At 39.9% G+C, this 21,411-nt stretch overlaps 2 protein-coding genes and 1 long non-coding RNA gene across 3 annotated transcripts in view; 2 read left to right on the top strand and 1 right to left on the bottom strand.

The window, feature by feature from the left end:
• Positions 1 to 10,204, top strand: part of scfd2 (sec1 family domain containing 2) — a 322,946-nt gene extending 312,742 nt beyond the window's left edge. The window contains exon 9 of the mRNA XM_072569353.1: positions 9,708 to 10,204. Coding sequence (XP_072425454.1) covers positions 9,708 to 9,800 — 93 coding nt within the window. The 3' untranslated portion in view covers positions 9,801 to 10,204. The remainder of the gene's footprint in view (positions 1 to 9,707) is intronic.
• A 3,994-nt stretch (positions 10,205 to 14,198) lies between these two features.
• On the bottom strand, positions 14,199 to 19,889 carry rasl11b (RAS-like, family 11, member B). The gene is made up of 4 exons (XM_072569367.1): positions 19,746 to 19,889; positions 19,328 to 19,384; positions 19,104 to 19,180; positions 14,199 to 15,846 (listed from the first exon to the last, which is right to left on the bottom strand). The coding sequence occupies exons 1-4, from the start codon at positions 19,858 to 19,860 to the stop codon at positions 15,379 to 15,381; spliced, it is 717 nt and encodes a 238-aa protein (XP_072425468.1). The 5' UTR covers positions 19,861 to 19,889; the 3' UTR covers positions 14,199 to 15,378.
• The window catches only part of LOC140476570 (uncharacterized), a 37,519-nt gene continuing 35,840 nt past the window's right edge, over positions 19,733 to 21,411 (top strand). Inside the window, exon 1 of the long non-coding RNA XR_011960515.1 lies at positions 19,733 to 19,873. This is a non-coding gene — a long non-coding RNA (uncharacterized lncRNA). The remainder of the gene's footprint in view (positions 19,874 to 21,411) is intronic.

The raw sequence follows: 21,411 nt of genomic DNA, 5'->3' as shown, positions 1-21,411 counted from the left end.
GTTAGTGAGGAGATAAATCGACAGGATATGCTCTTTCAACCGTGGACTGTCTCAAAAGTGTATTGATCTTATGTTAGGGTAATATTGGAATTTACTAAAGTCCTCCACATTAGAATAGCCTGCACACATTGACCACCTACACACAAACATTGACTGCTTTGGCAAGTTACTAAACAGCTGCTGGTGTCGTGTACCTTGTTTTGATTTTAAAATGCTCATCTTTGTTTTCAATACTTCATTGCTTCCAATCTCTGTAATCTCCTCCAGCCCTTTAGATATCTGCACTTGTAATTGTGATCTTTGAAGCATCCCCAGTTTTATTGCTCTGCCATGGAAAGACAATGCACTAAGCTCTGTCTTTCCTTCCCTATACCTCCCTGTTTCATTACTTCTCAGTCAGAAGTGACACAACACCAGGTTATAATCTAATAGGCTTATTTGAAGTCACAAGCGTTCGGACCGTGGTCCCTTTGTCAGGTGAAGGGAAGAGAAGCACACAGGCACAGAATTTATAGGCAGAGAGATCAAAAGATCACACAAATGGTATGAGTGGAGTGTCGAATAATAAGTCTTTGCAAGTGATCAAAAGTGTCAAGTGTCAATGGTGTGAGTAAAGTGCCAACAGTTGACTAACAAGCAAAGGGATGGTCTATATTCTGATTCAATGTGGTAGAGAAATAATTACAAAAAATTACAAATAAGTTTGTGCTAGAGGCTAACACAACAGGTATAAGAGTTGCATGCTGAGGGTCCAACCAAAATAATAAAGTAATCCAAAGCTGTACAACCTAATTAAGGTAGAGAGATCTTAACCATTTATCAAGGTGATAGTGTCCAAAAAGGACAGTCAGGAAGATTTTACAGATGCAAAGCAGTGTGATGGGGTTACATGTATTGCTATATGAACCCAAGATCACGGTTGAGTCTTCATAGGTATGGAACTTGGTAAATCAGTTTCTGTTCAGTGATTCGGTGTTGTTAAGTATCTCAAGGGCCGCCTTGGAGGAAGCTTAACTGAAGATCAGAGGCTGAATGTCCACTGAAGATTTTGAAGGATGCCCTCATAACAACACAGAACACTGTATAACAACATGTGACCTCACGACACTGTTGTATGTGTAAAATCCTCTTTACTGTCCTATTTGGCACCATCGCTTTGATAAATTGTTAAGATTTCTCTATCTTAATTTGTACAATTTTGGATTACTTATTACTTTGGTTAGACTCTTGTTTCCATTATGGTTATTCCAGCCATTTGGTTTGTCTCCAGCACCACCTTATTTTTAATTTTTTGTAATTATTCAGCTGTTGACATTCCACTCACACCATTTGTATGATCTTTTGATCTCTCTGCCTATAAGTTCTGTAAAAAATCATATGACATCAGGTATAGTCCAACAGTTTTATTTGAAATTACCTGGGGTTTCGAATAAACCTGTTGGTGTTGTGAGATTTTTTGATTTTGTCCACCAGCGCAACGCCAGCACCTCCACATCATCATTCCTTCTCTCTCACTTTACCTGATGAAGGGGCTAAGCTCCAAAAGCTTGTGATTTAAATAGACCTGTTGGACTATAACCTAGTGTCATGTGACTTCTGACTTGGTCCACCGCAGTCCAACACTGGCACTTCCACATCATCATTCCTTCTCTTTCTTTTAGTAAGAAACACGTTAAAATCTTTCAGTCTATGCTTTTCGTCAACCTATGGTAATATTGTATCATGTGGCTCAGTCTAATTTTACTTCAGGGATGCCTTGAAGACATCACAGAAGCATTTCTACTGTCCTATGTGCCTTCAGCAACAACCAAGTCCTGAGTAAAGCAGTTGCTTCGGGAGTCATAGGCCGTGCATACTAACAACACCCTGTCAGTTAGTAATGTGTCGGTGCTGGGCAAGTTAGCTTGGGAGAGGGGTTTAGAGTTGACTACTTTCTTTCCATTAGATTTAGAGGATCATGTGACAATGCCTTTGGTGGAACATCGCCAGTGATTTGATGTGCCAACTGTAGGTTGTCCAATTCTCCAAAGGACGTAGGAGCCAGGTGATCACTGGTTCAACTATGGTTTAAGCTTCAGTTTAATTTTCTGATGTTTTAGTTCAGAATGATAAACCAGGCAGCTGTGGGTGCCCATGTCACAATACTCAATTAGGAGCGGTCACCTTCATGTGAAGGTAACAAATAAAGAAAATATCTTCAACTAAAACACAAGAACACAAGGTAATTACAGAATAGGAAGCCTTTGGCCCAGCACGCTTTGTCCGTGTACGAAAACCAAATAACTCACCGTCGCACTCTTTTGATAAATAGCTCACCATCAATCTCTTGACAACTAACTCATCATCAATCTGTTGATAACTCACTCGCCATCAATCACTTGCTAAATAATTCCAGGTTTTTTCTTATCTTCATCAATTTATGTCAGGAGGTCTGTTCCATATGTTGATAATTCTGTGAAATAAACTTCCTGATTGGAGCCTAACATTTCCTTTTCTAATTTAAACCTTTGTTACTTTGTTCTGCTTTCATAATTTAAGATTGATTTTCCAGAACATTTTTAATGTCACTAACTGAAATAGATCATCACCTTTCAGTCCCCTTTTTTAAAGCTCTGTAGTTCCTCATTTCTCAATGATCTAGTGCCAAGGTTTATTCTCATTGATCTTTTGTACCTCCCTCTCCTCCTATCAATGATTCAAGTTTTTGGATGTAAGTGAGGTTTCTGACATATTCCAAGGAATATCCCAGACTTTTGATCAAATTAGACTTGGTACAAGGCTTTAGCTGGATGTTAAGCTCTCTAAGCACGGTGACTGAAGAGACAGAATCAAAACTTAAATTTTAAAAAATCAAACTTTCCTTAACCTGATAATTTATGGAGTAGTTCACTGAAAATATATTAGCAGTTTCTCTTGCAAAAATGATAGTTTTCTAGCTGTACAGTTCATCAGCAAACTAAAAGCACTCCAATTTCTTGCTTCCCAGAAAAAAATGCTATTTGACTGCATCCAAGTGGAGTTCTCGTTTCTGCTAAAGGGGGCTAGTTTGGAAAACTTTAGATTACATAATTGCTGGAAAAAAATGCTATAAATGTCCAGTATTTTGATGACTATCTAAAACAAAATTCATGCTACCATTTCAGGTGGGACCTTAGTGAAAGTTTAATTAACAAATTCTCTGCAAAACATTAACAATGCTGGCATGCCTTTCTCTTTCAAATGATCTACGTGATGTGAATTGCATTATTTCAAGTTTTTCAAATTACTAACATTCCAGCACTCATAGCATCTTTTATTTGTTTGTAGGGGGTGCAAAAAAGCAGGAACAACATACTCTCAATAGCTGAAAGCATGTAACCTCTGGGGCCAATTGTCACTGCAGTAGAAACTGTGTCAGTAACTGTGTATAGGCAATCAGTTAATCTCCGATTTTGCTAAACTTTTTAAAATTGGTGAAGGGTGATATGATCATTCATCCAATAAGTTTGTTTCACCTTTGATGGAATTGAGCGCCACTCGCCAAACCTGCTAAAGAAGTTTGCAAGCTATTTTACTAAAGCTTCTTTTAATAGCATTATATTGGATTGTTGATCTTAAGTGAATTGGGATTTAAAAACCATTTTTTCATCCTGATCCACGTGCTAGTCTAATAAACTGTGCTTTTCCATTGTGCTTTTACAAAGCCATAGAACATCAGTACATAGTAATGCAAATCTGATCATTTCATAAAGGCAGACACATAGATCTAAAGGCACCCCCAATTCAATCAGCTTTCAGTACTGATTATAACTGGAGCATTTTTAGAGCACCTGTGCCTCTGCCTCAGTTCGGGGTCACTGTCATCCAGGGTTTCCATTCTTGATCGTTTTTCACTGACCTCTACAATTTGCGGAGGGCAGTTCTGATGCATTGACAGTCAAAGAGTCAACTTACATCCTGTGAGGGCCCCATTCACTAAAAATGGCAGAACATGAACTCCATTATCTGTGGAATTAAGTTGGAGCAAGGAAGCAGAGAAAACTGGGAAAAATGAATCTGGCAATATCGTTGCTTCACGCTAATCTTCAGTACATTCTTTGAATATGATTTAAAATATATATAATTTATTCAAAATATTCCAGAAACTATGGAGATCCTGGAAAGAGAACTTTTAAAGTGATGTTATAGCTCCATGAAGGATTTTAATCTAGTCTCAAATTCAGTCTGACATTAGATTAACACCTCCTGCTCCAAGGAGATAATCCTCCTATTTTCCTCGAAAACAACTGGGTCTCAGCTTTGCATTGAAGTCAGCATCTCTATAAGGGATCACTAGCCAAGGCGAATGTTACAAAGAAGAAAGCCACAACTGAAATCATGTTACCTGTCTTGTGAGGCACAAGATACATGTTTTGTTCCAAAACCCTTCAGAGGCTTTGTTTAGTTCTTTGCTTCCTGTGACAAGTTCTCTTTCATTCCATTAACTCTCTAATTAGATAACACAATCACATAACTTTCTGTGTTTGGGTTGTGTTTGGGGCTATTTCGACTTGCGTAGAAGCAGCTTAGAATATATCATTACGCTCAATAATTACTAACCTCTAGTAAATTTAAACATTCAAGGAAAATATTAATTTCCTAGATACCACAGTATTTAAATTGGCACAATACAACATGCATAAGTTAGTAACAAAAGTTTTGTTCCTTCATTGCTGCACACAAAAAGCCTTTAGTCCAATTAATTATGTCACAGCTAATGTGTTTCAGTCACATGATCACAAAGCTGGAATATTTTAACCAGGCAATTTACATCCTTTTTCACTGAATCTCAGATTTGTATTTAAAAATTGACACATTGTACATTACTAGAGCATCCACTTCCTTTTTCCCACATAGTCGCTCCTGAATATATGCAGCATTAATGTAGAGATTCCATATACATTTACAAGTAAATAATACCTCAGTGATTTCAAGTTTTCCGAACTCCTAGTTTGATATGCGTTCCTGTGTGGGCAGGTTTGGAACTGTTCTGTCTTTGCAGCCCCCTTTCCTCTTTCCTACCTTTGTAGCCTTCCTGTCTTTCCCTTCCACCCAGAACACCCCTCCTGCCCTTGCTGCGTCCTCCTCCCTGACTCCATCTTGCAAACTTCTTATCTCTCCTTTGCAGCCTTCATCCATCACCCACACACCCCTGACGGCCTCCCTCTTTCTCTTATGTCCCTCTTGTAATGTCTTTGTCCCCAGACCCGGTGGGAACACAGCCATCTCTGCAAAATGGTGGCTCCCAATTTCCCCTCTGGCATAACAGCAGCCTGCTCCAGGCCCAGGTCTCAGGGGCTTCTGGACTTTGCCACTTGTTCTCAGCCTCATGTCCCCAACACCCCATTGTCAACCACTTCCTCAATACTGACACTAACTGTGCACTCTGATCCTTTAATTTGGGGTTGTTTCTCTATCATTCTTATCTCTCGTTAATGAATCTATCAGCAGCAAGCACATGGGAGAATGAAACTGTGATTGAAAGAGCAGTTCCTTACCATTTCCAACTATTACATTCACATGGAGCAGCTTCTCTCTGATTGGTCATCTCCATGAATATGTTTTCCTGGATGATTTAGGAATTTCAGGATCAGAACTGCCCACCAGCCTACATATTTTGAGTTTTGCTGTCTTGACACTCACCAAATGACTTAGAACATAGAACATTACAGCGCAGTACAGGCCCTTTGGTCCTTGATGTTGTATCGACCTGTGGAATCAGTCTGATGCTCATCTATCCTATACTATTCCATTGTCATCCATATATTTATTCAATGACCATTTAAATGCCCATAAAGTTGGCGAATCTACTACTGTTGCAGGCAGTGTGTTCCACGTCCCAACTACTCTCTGAGTAAAGAAACTATCTCTGACATCTTGTCCTAGATCTATCTCCCCTCAATTTAAAAATATGTCCCCTCATACTAGCCATCACCATCCAATGAAAAAGCTCTCACTGTCCACCCTATCTAACCCTCTGATTATCATATATGTCTCAATTAAGTCACCTCTTAATCGTCTTCTCTCTAATGAAAACAGCCTCAAGTCCCTCAGTCTTTCCTCGTAAGACCTTCCCTCCATTCCAGGCATCATCCTAGTAAATCTCCTCTGAACCCTTTCCAAAGCTTCCACATCCTTCCTATAATGCGGTGACCAGAACTGTACGCAATGCTCCAGTTGCGGCCGCACCAAAGTTTTGCACAGCTGCAGCATGATCTTGTGGCTCCGAAACTCAAACCCTCTACCAATAAAAGCTAACACACCATATGCCTTCTTAATAGCCCTATCAACCTGGGTGGCAACTTTGAGGGATCTGTATACGTGGACACCGAGATCTCTCTGCTCATTTCCACTCTCAAGAATCTTACCCTTAGCCCAGTATCCTGCATTTCTGTTACTTCTTTAAACGTGAACTACCTCACCCTTTTCTGCATTATACTCCATTTGTCACCTCACAGCCCAGCTCTGCAACTTACCTATGTCCCTCTGTAACCTGCGAAATCCTTCAGCACTATCCACAACTCCACTGATCTTAGTGTCATCTGCAAATTTACTAACCCATCCTTCTATGCCCTCATCTAGGTCATGTATAAAAATGACAAACGGCAGTGGCCCCAAAACCGATCCTTGCAGTATACCATTAGGAACTGAACTCCAGGATGAATATTTCCCATCGACCACCATCCTGTGTCTTCTTTCAGCTAGCCAATTTCTGATCCAAACCGCTAAATCCCTCTCAATGCCTCCATATTTTGTGCAATAGCCTACCGTGGAGAAACTTGTCAAAACTTGTCAAATACCTTACTGAAATCCATATACACCACATCAACTGTTTTACTCTCATCCACCTGTTTGGTCACCATCTCAAAGAACTCAATAAGGTTTGTGAGGCACGGCCTACCCTTCACAAAACTATGTTGACTATCCCTAATTAACTTATTCCTCTCTAGATAATAATAAATCCTATCTCTTATAATCTGTTCCAACCCTTCACACACAATCGAAATAAGGGTCACTGGACTATAATTTTCAAGGTTGTCTCTACTCCCCTTCTTGAACAAGGGAACAACTTTTGCTATCCTCCAGTCTTCTGCCACTATACCTGTAGACGATGACAACATTAAGATCAAAGCCAAATGCTTGGCATTCTATTCCCTGGCTTCCCAGAGAATCCTCGGATAAATCCCATCCAGCCCAGGAGATTTATCTATTTTCACACTTTTCAGAATTATTAACACATCCTTGTGAACCTCTAGTCTAGTAGCCTGTATCTCAGCATTCTCCTTGACAACCTTCCAGTGTGAATACCAAAGTATTAAATGAATATATATATATTCATTTAATACTTTCCCTATCTCCTTGGACTCCACGCACAACTTCCCACTACTGTCCTTGATTGGCCCTAATCTTTCTCTAGACATTCTTTTATTCCTAATATACCTATAGAAAGCTTTAGGGTTTTCCTTGATCCTATCCGCCAACGACTTCTCATGTCCCCTCCTGGCTCTTCTTAGCTCTCTCGTTAGGTCTTTCCTGGCAAACTTGTAACTCTCAGAGGAGGAAGAGAGCTGAAGAAGATCATTTTGGTGACAAAGAGAAGTTAGTGGTGCCTTGTGTTACACCTTTGAGACTGACAGTCTGAGTACTGAACTAATTATGAATTTGATGGAACCTACCAACTTTGCCTAAGTTTTGCAAAGTTCCGAAGGATGCCTTTATACAGGCTACTTAGAATTTTTTAAATAATGTCAATTGTAAATTGATTGTACAGTTTTCAGATCACAAAATCTGTGCCACAAAGCAGTGCTCCCTAAACATGTCCTCCTGTGACCCCATTGTAATGTCTCAGAGTCATTACCACAATGAAAGATGAAGAAGTGCATGTTCAAATGGAACAAGATCTGGACAATAGCCATGCTTAGGCTGACAGGTGGCAAATAACGTTTGTGCCATACAAATGCCAGGCAGTGACCATTACCAATAAGAGACTATCTAACCACCACCTTTGACATTCAGTGGTGTTACCATCACTGAATCTCCCCATTAGCAACATCCTGGGGGTTACCATTGACCAGAAACTCAACTGGACTCACCATATAAATACAATGGCTAAAAGAGCAGATCAGAGGTTAGGAATACTGGAACAAGTAACTAACCCCGTGTCTAGATTAGAGTGGTGCTGGAAAAGCACAGCAGGTCAGGCAGCATCCGAGGAGCAGGAAAATCGACGTTTCGGGCAAAAGCCCCTCCAACTAACCTCCTGACTCGCCAAAGACTGTCCACCATGTACAAGGCACAAGTTAGAAGCGTGATGGAATACTCCCCACCTGTGAGTTTGGGTGCAGCTCCAACAACACTCCAAAAAACATAGTTTCTCCAGAAATAAAAAAAACACAAACACCTACCTCTTTACAGGCTTTTTTTACAGCTGAAATCAGGTCTCAAAGAGTAGTCCATGAAGCCACACTCATGAACAAACTAATTGTGCACATTTAAAGGGGCTTCACAGCTGCCAGGATTAAGTCCAAACTCCATGGTAGCCATTGCCACCTCAAAGCTATAACCCAGTGGGCTGTGACCCACGGTTTGGGAAGTCCTGTCATTAGGGTTGGCTTTCTTCATGTGATATTTAGTACAACCTCAATTGCCTACATCTCACTTCATTGAAAATAATGAGGAATTCAAATAACATACTTAGACCATAAGACATAGGAGCAGAAATTAAGCCATTCAGCCCATCAAGTCTGTTCCACCATTCAATCAAGGCTGATGAGTTTCTCAACCCCGTTCTCCTGCTTTCTTCCCATAACCCTTGATACTCAACCTTTCTATCTCAGTCTTAAATATACTCAATGATCTGACCTCCATAGCTTTCTGTGGCAGTGAATCCCATAGACTTACCACTCTCTGGCTGAAGAAGTTTCTCCTTATCTCCATTCTAAAAGGTCTTCCCTTTAAGGCTGTGTCTTCTGGTCCTAGTCTCTCCTACCAACGGAAGCATCTTCCCAACTTCACTCTGTACAGGCCCTTCAGTATTCAGATCCTCCCTTAGCCTTTTAACCTTTATCGAGTATAGACCCAGATTGCTCAAATGTTCCTCATTTGTTAAGTTTTCATTTCTGGGACGATTCTGATGAATGTCCTCTGAACACCTTCTAAGGCCAGTACATCCTTCCTGAGATATGAGCCCAAAACTGCGCACAATATCTCAAGATTAATTTTCAGGAACTGGGATATTCTGTCCCTTCTTCCTCCTTTTGAAGTCGTGTTTTCTCACTGGGTGCAAACTGACCCAAATAACTATTATTCAAGTAGGAGTGTATATAAAGAACATGACAACCGAGCCAAGTCTTACCTCATATGTGCACTTGCTGTATAGCAACCAGGAGCAAAATCCCTTGCTAACTTCCCAAATTTAGTCTGAGGGTGTTTTAGATTGTTGCAGCACTCCTCTCATTGACACTGAGATCAGTGAACTCAACACAATTCTAGGATCAAATTTAGCATCAGGAATAGAGTTAAGTCACAATTAATACCAGCATTGTTCATGAATATTTTGTGTTCAAGTCTCACTTGCAAGGTAAGTGATTAGTCTTTTCTATTGTCAGGGACAGGAAATCATTAAATCAATTGCTAAATATTCAGCTAAGATCAGAAATAACCTTTTAAAAACTTTTAATGCTTTGTAGGTGATTGTGTTGGCTACCAGACTATTAAATCCACTTGATGTAACTCGACTCATCTTTGCAACTGACCGACTGCATCCTGATATTGGAATATAACAATTGCGTAATAGCTCACCAGAAACTTGGACTAACCAAGACACAAAACATACAGATATCGAGGACAAGCAATCTTTCAAGAGAACAGCAGATATGTATATGAGGAAGAGGTAGCTAAATGCCTAGCTGTTATACAGGTACCTATCAATGTCTGATTGCAAGCTCAAGCCCACGTCTTGTCTAACATGATGTTTCTGGGTTGTATTAATGTGATTTTTTTTCCATTTTCCCACTTCAGGTTTTACTTTTCTATATCACTGACAATAAAACTTTTCTAATCTGCTCATCAAGGCATTCCCAAAAACTGATTTAAGAATCAAACTGAATTGTGCAGCAATGTGTACAATACTGAAAATGTCATTTCTAAAAATAAATAGTTTGTTAGTGATTCTATAGGTGCAGAACTTGTCTGTAGTCAATAATTTCTTAATAAATCTCTAATAATTACATTGCAAAGTATCAGCAAATTTTATGAACAAACATCAAGGACAAGAACCTCACTGACGGTAACAGCTATTGCTCAAGTTGTGTCACATTTCTGAATCTGCTTGTATATTATTGCACAGCACTCCATACTTCTACCAGTCGGGAACGTTTCTCTAATATTTAGGTGGAATTGTGAAACACAAAGAATCAAACTCATAACTACTTAGAAATGTCACTATGTCTGCGACAGAAAACTTAATGGAAACTCCACATCTGCATCAATTGGACACATCTACCAAATGTTACAACAGCCAAACAGGCCAATCCAATGAAAATTCTTGATTTTATACAAGTATAATTGAAAAACTATTTAAATCTTGACTGCTGAGAATGTTTAACACCGTTATTAGTGTAGCTTCTTCCCAGGGAGGAAACTCAAGTGTGTAAATCTCACAGATACATACATACAAACCAGCTTAATCATAGTGAATATTCTAAGTAACAAAGTTAAAATGGCAGCAAGCATCATACAGCCAAACCAGCCCTGACTGATAAGAACTACAGAAAAAAATCTACTAGGTATTTTCATGAATTGATTTATTTTGTATAAATTGTTTTGTAAATTTAGAAAAAACTAGAGCTACTCACTAAATCAATTTACTTAGTTGTAATTGTCCTAGAAAACACCTGGGTAACATGAATTACAGGAGTGGAAATAGGAAATGATAGAGTAACTGTCATTTGAAAGATAACTGTTAAACTTTTGAAATTAAAACTTAATTCTGTAATTTTGGAAGCTGAGGGATGTGTTGACAAAACTCAACTTTATTTTCGTCCCTCTTTCCTAAATGCCTCTGAAACCTCAACAATACATAAAGGACTGTAAAAGGAAATAGTTCCCTCTGAAATGTGAATGCTGTGATGTATGCTTAGCATTCCATGGATCAACAAAATGAAAAGGGGCTTGAAGTTTGCAAAACAAAAAGTGATATCCAGAACAGTACATCAGTATTTCAATTATTTAATCAAGGCTGTAAAGCTAGAGCAAAGTGAAGGACAGTAGGAAGAAAGGTCGAGATAGATATATTTGGATGATGAATATCATAGAATAGTTGCAAATGAGCAAGAGTGGATGTGAGGGTGGTTCAGGACAGATATGTCCATATAATTGCAATAGATCTCCACGTGGGAATAACAACAGCAACTTTCTTTTGATTAAATTACTTTGATAAATTTACTTAGAATGCAATTTATTAAACACTGGGAGTTATTCTAAAATGGTAGCATAATGAGAATAAACTGGGATTGTTGAATAACATCAACTCAAAAATGTGCATTATGCAACTCAATGTTTCTTTCACCTCAAGATGCTGCCAGACTTGCTAGGTTTTCCAGCACTTTATTTCAATTCAACATTTTATTTGGAGATCTTTTGTTTAAATCAACATGTTCAGGTGTGTTATGACTGAAATCCTTGACCACCTTGGAGGTAGAGATACTACCACTATGTTACAAGAGGTATTTGTTTTATGTTTTTGAATCAATCTGTTCAAAGATGTTACTACACATCTCCCGGAACAGGTGGGACTTCAACCTAGGTCTCCTGACTTCGAGGTAGGAACATTACCACTTGGACCTAGAGCCCTACAGAAGTTTTTTATATTATCACCCAGGCGTGCTATCATGCACAGCTGAACAACATTCCTAACACCAAATCACTAAGACTTTTTAAAATTTTTTAAAACTACTGACTGCCATCAGTAATCACCTGTGTAGCCAATTAGATATTAACAAGCAAAACCCATTATGAGCAATGCAAACCATCAATAGCGAAGGGGGAGAGAGGGAAGGGACAGGGAAAATAAAGTACTCTATTCCCCACGGTGTCTACTTTAAAAGCATCGCAATCAGTGATGGACCGCACATGCTCCCTCTCCAAGGACACCCAGGTATGAACATAACTACAGAAAGGCGGACAAGAGATATTTGTGTCACACAGGTTAGATTCCATACAGCTGCACTAAACTTTAGTGTACTAAATAGTTGATAATTTTTTTAATGGTGTGCATTTGCTATATTTATTAATAAAACTCTTCCAATTGAGGCTTATTCTTCGTAATGCTTTAAAATCCGATGCAGTCAAATAAAAGCTGGCAGATTCATTTATTCCATCTACTAAACACCCCTTCTCCCAACAATTCGTTTTTTGCATTGAATAATAAAGCCATTCCAACTACAAAAGCCCTAGTTTGATCCTATTTCCATAGCAGGAGAATATACTGATTTCCCTCCTCATCTGGATGGGAATGTGGGAGGGTGGTGAAGACAAGGGTCTCCATTCAACTAATAACCACTGGTGTGTAGATGTTCAATTATAGTACCCTATAGGGTCAAATAGCCTGGCTAACACTTACTGTTGAGACTTTTAGATTAGATTAGATTACTTACAATGTGGAAACAGGCCCTTCGGCCCAACAAGTCCACACCGCCCCGCCGAAGCGTAACCCACCCATACCCCTACATCTACATCTACCCCTTACCTAACACTACGGGCAATTTAGCATGGCCAATTCACCTAACCTGCACATCTTTGGACTGTGGGAGGAAACCGGAGCACCCGGAGGAAACCCACGCAGACACGGGGAGAACGTGCAAACTCCACACAGTCAGTCGCCTGAGGCGGGAATTGAACCCGGGTCTCCGGCTCTGAGCAGAGTACAAAGAACAATTAGCATCTGTAAAAACCAGACATATTTTGTCAGAGTTAATAGCGATAGGAAATGGGGAGACTCATTGTAGGAAAAGTGAAATATACAAACTGCATTTTAAAAAGACTACATTATAGGACAGGTGTAAAAATAAATGAACAGTTGAGTCCACTGGTTCTGCTGTTCATCAAAAAATAAGCTAAGCATTATGCAGTTCTCAGATTGCGTTGAACTCAAAGTTTTCTTTTTATCATGGACATGGGAAACAACATACTGCAAGGAAAGGGAAAGGAAGGAAACTAAATTAGCTCATTATTATTTAATGCAAAATTGTCACGCTGCAGGCATCTTTGAATACTACATAAATATTAGTCTTCGATTTACTGTTGTTTTCAGATTGTATGGTTTTATTACCCATGATTTAAAACATGTATTGGTTGTGGACCCAGGGTCTACACTTAAGCCATAAACATTTATCCACACACACAATTTAATCATAGTCTCAATTTTCCTAGATTAGATTAAATTAAGTCTGGAAACTTTCAAAGCTGTGTGTAAATATTGTTCTGCATCTTATTAAAAATTTAAACAATCCAATCCTATGTGCATGAGTATACATCTTGTTTCAATTTACCAATTGCAGAGACAATTTATATTATGTAGATATGTAGCACAGATTACTGTTGTAGTCAGTGATTGAGTTAGTCCACAACTGAAGTATAAGCTAATGTGATTAACTTCTATTTAACTAAAAACAGATTTTACTGCATTGAATGGCTAATAGAGGAAGAGGGTTAAAGTTTGAAAGGATTTAAATTTAAGAGCCCACTCATCACTTCCACTTATTGGCAAAACACTGAATATACTTGGATATATCTACCTTATAAAACTGCATAGTTTGACTTCATTTGATGTTTAAAGTGAACCGTTTGACTAGTTTAGTGGAAGGAACATGGTTGGATATTTCAGCAAAAATCAATAGTTGACAACCCTAACTAACCCAAACCCCAGCAGAACAAAACACATGGCTCTGTGCAAAAAGGACACATTTGGGAATAAATTGCAATGGTTAGATCAGATATGTGAAAGTACTTTGTTATTGAAGTATGCTTAGAAACTAGTAGACACTGCAAGGACAAAACACAAGGTGACAAAACTGTAAATCAGTAAATGGACTGAGTGACAATAAACACATGTCTAGGCTTGATAAGGACAAGTTGTACTGTGAGAGTAAATAATCAAAAGTATTTCATGAAACAGCATACTTGGTTTAAAAGTTTATTTGTCAAAATATTGGAAAATCCATTGTCCTCTGGAGAGGAATCATTGCTGTAAACAGATTAAAGCAAAAGCACAAGTGGCTTTTATAAAGTGCATTTAGAAGCTGGCTTCCATTCCCTTTGCACTTAGCACATGAGGAAAGCTTTCCCACTTAACACAGAGGTCAGGTGTCAGTGCTCAGTTTAGAATGTCTCTCTGGACGGTATTTGCCTGTTTTTATTTAACAAGCTTCAATTGAATTCCTGTGGTCTTATATCATTGATTAGAGCAGGGGTGATTCAATTGTAGGCCATTATGCTATATTTTCTTTACACAATCAAGATTGCTGTGTGGTGGGGGGAGAATGTGGAGGTCAGAAGGTCTTAAATAATTTGAGAAGGCACAGAGGCCCGGTTTTACTGGAATGGAATGCAAATAGACTAGTATGGCCTGTGTTGGGTGATAGATGTGTTTACTTAAATCAGGATAGCTTACTGAAAAGCTGCAAAGACTGAGACTGTATCAAGCTTATTGAAATACTTGCACAGCAGTCCATTATGTAATGTAGCAGAGGCAACCATGAGGCCAATTCTATGCTCCTCACTACTTCCAGGGGGAAGCAGCTCTCAAACAAGGCAACATCAGGTATGCACTTGTGATTTTCTACCATGCACTATCCACAGCGTAGGACCATCACCACCTCATTGTTCGTCCTGCTGGAATGCAAGTCACTTTACTAGAAAAAATGGAAAGCAATTGGTGTAAGCACAGAACAATTCAAGTGATAAATACAATCTTTCTAGATTGAACAATTGGAGTTACAACAAACAAAGAAACATGTACTGTTTTAAAGAACAGAGTTTTGTCCCAATTAGTTATCCATCACCACTGCATCTTCTTCATCATTTTATACAAAGATGTATTAACAAATTCTATGAAGCCCTCAACAGAAGTTGAGTCAGGGATTTCTGACAGTTCAACAGTCTACTCCCACCATTTGCCATGAATACGATGTTCATAAAATTCATAGATTTACGAACGGAGCAATGATCAAAGGCACAGATGACTGAGTATTGTACTGTCTTTCCAGATCTTCTCATGCTCAGGTTGACTTGTCCTCATCTCTTACACGCATGATGAAACATAAGTTTTAATTTAGAATATCAATACCTTCAGCTGCTACCTCAGACAGATGTTGCAGTCCGTACTTTAGCAGAAAGAGCTTGCTTAAACCGTCTCCTCAAATCTAGCATGTTTGGTGATTTTGGTCGCGGTATAATGGATGTTTTTCTCTTTTCAGTATTGCTGCTCATTTGTTGTTTGCTAATCTCTTTGCAAAGCACATGAAAAGCATTATGCACATCATTATAGTTTTCACTGGCAGACACCTCATAGAAGGTGCATCCTAGTATGTTTGCTAACTGAAGGCCATGGTGAGGTTCCACTTGTTTAGCATGAAGGAGGTCAGCCTTGTTTCCTACAACTATGACCGGAACTCTGCTCTCGGAATGCACACGGCAGACATGTTGATGGAGGTGACTGATCAGTTCATAGCTTTTGTAGTCTGTGATTGAATAAACCAGTACAATTGCATCAGCCCACTGTATGAATCTGTTAAGTTGGTCATTGCAGCTCAGACTTGGTCCACTTATCTAGAAACAAAAATAACTATTAATGATATTCACACTGATTAGGTAAAGTTTTATCTAATGCATATGTAGTTTTTAAAAAGAGGTGATAATCAAGCAAAATCACAAAATTCACTTTTCTTTTTAGTTTAAATACGAATAGGTTTATTTTGTAAACAAGAACAGAGCGTACATACAAAGTCAGTTGTCCTAGTGTGCTGTGCTGTGGTTCTCCATCAGTTAGTTTTGTCTGAGCTATATAATAGTTCTACTAGGGCAGGACTGTGTTGATTCAGCTGTGCAGCAAAGTAACAACAGGCAGTTTGATTGTGGAGACAACCTGTTCCCCACTTAGTGTTGACCATTACTTATAAATCTAAATAGATCTATGGAGAAAATTATGAATTCAACCCAGTTAGCTTAAATCCAGTACTTTGATTTCAAGTCTGGGCTAAACAGTGTAATAGTATTTTTGCCTTAAATCAAAATCAAAATGGGCAGTCATATGGTTCAAACAGCTAGAAGCCCATAATGTCACAGGAGCACCACCGCCAGAAACTAATTGATGCTCTCCGCCATTAGTTAAAATTCCATCTGTGTATGTCAGCTAAATGGCATTCCAAATATGAAGGATGTCCCACAGCTCAACATCACACAAGGAAAGGAATTTGCCAGAGAGTGAGGTTCTGCTGAAAAATAAGGAATAGCACCTAGATTGCACAAGGAGCAAGAAGAAAAGTGAAAACAAGACCATAACTGATAATTTACGGAAGGTAAGGTTGCATAACTGGAGCATTTTTTTCTTCTTTGATAGGGTGAAGTGGGAGTTTGAATCTAAAGGAATCTCCACCAGGGAAAAAAAAAAGAGTTAAAGAATGCATAAACAGCATATGACCTGAGAATTATTGAGGAGAGGTCACCATGACAGTCAAAAAACAGGTGAATATTAGAATGGATTAGTTAGGAAGTTAGAAATTATGGAAACAGTCACAAAGTTTTATTAATGTGGATGGATATTGGTGCCTTAAATATATGGATTAATTCGTTAATATTTGAACTATTGAACACATTAGAATACAGGAGCTATTCTACAACAGCTGTTACCCATCCAAGCATGAATGGGAATTACATCCTTTGTGGAACTGCAGAACAGATGATGGATTTAGTTGGGATAATTTGAATTCTGCTCCTGTCCATGTAGGGACATCGGTGATAGGAATTTCCCACAAGTGCAGGGTGTTAGTTTAAGTGAATACTTTCCCCAATCGAGTTGGGTGCTTTGCCTCTATTTTGCTGATCCTTAAATACCTGATTTACAGATATAACTTTCAGAACAAAGTATATGTAAGTTTTTTTTACTTACTGTGAACGAAATTATTTCTAAGTTTTGAATGGGGTTGTTGGTGTTAAGAGGAATGGGAAGCAATTTGAAATGATGAGTTATGCTAGAGGAAGGAGGAGGAGTTGTGGTCATGTCACTGGACTAATCCAGAACCCAGATGAATGTTCTGGGGACATGGCAGATGATGACATTTGAATTTAAAAATAATCTGGAATTAAAGGAAGACAAAGCCTAATTTAACCAGTCATAAAAATCCTTCTGGTTCATTAATCTCTTAGGGAAAGAAATGTGTTATCTTTACCTGGTGTGGCCTACATGTGACTCCAGACCCACAGCAATGGGATTGACTCTTAACTGCCCTCCAAGCAATTAATGATGGATGATAAATGCTGACCTAGGCAATGATGCTGACATCTTATGAGTAATTTTTGTTTTAAAATGCAAAGCAGCTGAAATGGTAGATGTAGCTTTATAATCCCTACTCACCACCCAACTGTTCATAAATCTTTGGCAAAATGTTGCATATTTTGTACCAAAAAGGGCTTTTCTGAGGAAAACAATTCTGCAGTTCATATACTCAAATAATCACCTTGTGTGAAGTAGGTTCAAAGTGTCAGTGCTAGTATTCATGTACTGGATTTAACTGTAGTAAGATGAAACACATTGACTTGACAGGTGTCTAACAGCTTTACCACAGAATGCAGATTAATGGACCGTGAAGCTGTAGAACAGCTCAGTTTGGACAATGGCAGGGTTACAGTGCTTCAGGAATGTGGCTACATCTGCTAAAGCACACCAACTGGTTCAGCAACTAGGGATTTTCTGCAATGTCTGCTTACAACAGAACTATTTACGGTGTAAAGAAAGTCAATAATAGTGATACAGGAACCATTCTGTATAACAGCTGTTGTTTAGTGCCTACTCCCTCCCCACCAATCTTAGAATGGGAATGACCATTAAAGTGAATGGATCCTTGCTGCACAATGAATCTTGAGTTCCATTTTTAAGGTCTAGTTTTTGAAATCCACATTAATAATCCATGTTATTATGCCACAGCAAAAGATAAAGCAGCTCTTAATTTAAGAAAATAGTAAAACACTACACATTAGAATTCTGAAATAAAAATCAGAAAACACTGGAACTAGTCAGCTGTAGCAAAATCTATAAATATAGGAACAGTTTGTGTTAGAGGTCAAGGACTTCTGAAGAAAGGCTCTTGGATAACAAGAAAGTAGTGTTAAAGCACCCCTGCAATCTACACCTATCACAGACATCGTTTGGTACCTTCTCCAAGTGACTGGATTCAAGGATGATACATGAACAAAGTGTCAGGATGTTTTATGTAGTCTGAGTTCATAACCTAACTAAAAGTTGTATTTTCAATAGGAAACTGTACCTCTGCTATTCCTCTAACCTAGATAGAGAGAGTAGGCACTAAACTGCTAGCTTGGTTGAAATCAGCTAACTCAGCACAAAGGATCACATCTAGTGCAATCTTATTCTGCTTGACTTGACTCAGCTACCCACTGGATAAATTAGTGGGTTACCAGAGGATTTTGCAGCATGTATTTAGCAAACACGTAGGAGAGACATCTCATGTAAAAGCCACACAATGTACATTTTCCCTGTCCTTGGGTTAGTGTGAAGAGAGATTTGTCTAAAAAAAACAATGAAGTACAGGAAACTAATTTGAATAAAAATTATCCTGGGGGTCGGAGTCTGATTAGTTTTAGCACCATACCACATAGCCAATTATCACTCCTTCAAAAGGATTCAGGTGAATTGACCCAAGTACCATACATTGGTGGAATAATCCAACAAGGAGAGCCCTGGTGTCAGCCAGGACTCTCCATCTCACGGGGCCTTCTGTTGTTATGTGAAGTATAATTGAAAAGATGAAAAGGAGGGAGGGGGAGGCTAAGACATGCAAAAATCTCACCTGAACACCTGGTGTGTCCTGAACTTGTAGTGCAATCTGCTCTCTATCTACTTGGACTTGTCTGGAGTATAAAGCACCTGAAATATTAAAGTTAGTCATTTCAGAAGAGAAACTCAAATTACATTGCCAAGACAGTAAAAGAAATATTATGTGGACAAAAAGGAAACATACGAAATGAGAATTTCAGAGTTTTCAAAAGCATGCAAAACTCCTGGACCCGTTACCTGCGTTTCTTTCATAGTCTCCAATGAATCTTCTGGTCAGAAATCGCACCACCAAAGCTGAGGGAAGAAACAGACGGGAAGGTGATAAAGCTGCTCGTCAGTTCAGGACCCCCCACCATCCCCAAACAGGGAGGGCGATAAACACAATACTGCAGCTGGCAACCAAGTTTCTCCGGATTGCTTTCCCCCCACTCCAAAGGGGGGGGGGGGGGGGGGGAACAGAACTCTTCCCCATAGATCGGGGAGCTGTCTGCATACAGCAGCAAACTTTCTGCTCTCACTCACTTCAAAAAGCCAGGTATCGGCAGCCGTGACACAGTGCCTGGCACCACCCCGGACTCCAAGCGCCTGGCACCGTGCTGCAGGGGGCAGAGAGCGGCTCCTGGAGACCGCGTACACACGGCGCTGTGTTTCTTACCGGTTTTCCCGACGGCGCTGCCGCCGATCACTGCGATCTTGACCACCCGGTTGTTGGCGGTATATTCCAGCGGGCCGTACTCCTGGATGGTCGACATGTTCTGGATCAGGCGCATGTCAAATAACAAGGTAGGAGGCTGCAGCCTGCTCCCAATCCTGCTTCTTGGATTCTCTCCGACTACTCCTGCGCTCTCTCTCTCTCTCTCTCTGTTGTATTGTTTGGATTTTCTGTGTCCTCCTTCAGAGCTCTGCAACTTCTCCACTCTGGCTATGACTCTACTTCGTCCTGTATTGCTAGTCTTTGCTCTGTCTGCTGTTCCCTCTCTCCTCCCTGTCCTGTCTGCTGTTCCCTCTCTCCTCCCTGTCCTGTCTGCTGTTCCCTCTCTCCTCCCTGTCCTGTCTGCTGTTCCCCCTCTTCACTGTCCTGTCCTGTCTGCTGTTCCCTCTCCTCACTGCCCTGCCCTGTCCTGTCCTGTCTGCTGTTCCCTCTCCTCCCTGTCCTGTCTGCTGTTCCCTCTCCTCACTGCCCTGTCTTGTCTGCTGTTCCCTCTCCTCACTGCCCTGTCTTGTCTGCTGTTCCCTCTCCTCACTGCCCTGTCTTGTCTGCTGTTCCCTCTCCTCACTGCCCTGTCCTGTCTGCTGTTCCCCCTCTTCACTGACCTGTCCTGTCTGCTGTTCCCCCTCTTCACTGACCTGTCCTGTCTGCTGTTCCCCCTCTTCACTGCCCTGCCCTGTCCTGTCTGCTGTTCCCTCTCCTCACTGCCCTGTCTTGTCTGCTGTTCCCTCTCCTCCCTGTCCTGTCTTGTCTTGTCTTGTCTGCTGTTCCCTCTCCTCCCTGTCCTGTCTTGTCTGCTGTTCCCTCTCCTCACTGCCCTGTCTGCTGTACTTTCTTTCTCTCTGTCTCCGGCTGTTGTCTCCTCCCCCAGCCCACTTTATAGCGATCGTGCCCGCGCTCTCTGATTGGTCACTGGAGGCTCTACTGGATGGATACTTGCAATGGGAATGTATTTTACCTGAATTCATTTCCGAAACTCCGTGCTGTCACTTGATACTGGGCAGAGGCTGCAACTGGACAGAGTTTGAACTGTGCAATTGGATAGAGTTGGCAACTGGACAAAGGCTACAGTTAGAACTTAAAACTGGACCGATAACAATCTGCAGCTGGATAGTGTTAGCTGGACAGAATCTACAGCAGGACGCATTGTATTCACCCATTTCTACAATGTGCTTTACCACAAGAACTGCACTTAATCATCACTCATTAATTTAGACACTCATTAATTACAGGCGTAAATTCTAATGGATTGACAGTTGCAACATTGACAATGAAACCTAAATATACGAATAAACGGGTGTACTGTACATTGAAAGGCATGAGTTTTTTTCCGACGTGTGCAATACCAGTACAGACACCTATATCTCTACATTCCCTACTACCCTCAACTCTGGTTAAAAAAAGTATTGTAGTAATTTTAAGAAATCAAACTTCTTAGTTCGAATTGTTAGCACCTGATTTGGAAACCGGAAATTTTCTCTGTCAAGCAATTCGGTAATTGTTCTAAACGACTATTTCTGAGAGATTCAGGATGCGATTTTCTGATGAACAACCTAAGGGAATGTGCCAGGTCTGGAGTTGATGAAGAATGCAATTATTTATACTGTTTACG

The sequence above is a fragment of the Chiloscyllium punctatum genome, chromosome 1 (genome assembly GCF_047496795.1).
Source record: "Chiloscyllium punctatum isolate Juve2018m chromosome 1, sChiPun1.3, whole genome shotgun sequence".
Classification (NCBI taxonomy): domain Eukaryota; kingdom Metazoa; phylum Chordata; class Chondrichthyes; order Orectolobiformes; family Hemiscylliidae; genus Chiloscyllium; species Chiloscyllium punctatum.
Note: the sequence above shows the minus strand (reverse complement) of the source record. Positions and strands in the feature narration are given on the sequence as shown.

Excerpts from the sequence above, each read along its gene's own strand:
- rasl11b (XM_072569367.1), bottom strand. The coding sequence starts at position 19,860 with ATGCGCCTGATCCAGAACATGTCGACCATCCAGGAGTACGGCCCGCTG. Across the intron at positions 19,385-19,745 it reads CAGCGCCGTCGGGAAAACCG|CTTTGGTGGTGCGATTTCTG; the intron begins GTAAGAAACACA and ends TTCTTCCCTCAG. Across the intron at positions 15,847-19,103 it reads AGGACACACCAGGTGTTCAG|ATAAGTGGACCAAGTCTGAG; the intron begins GTGAGATTTTTG and ends TTTTGTTTCTAG.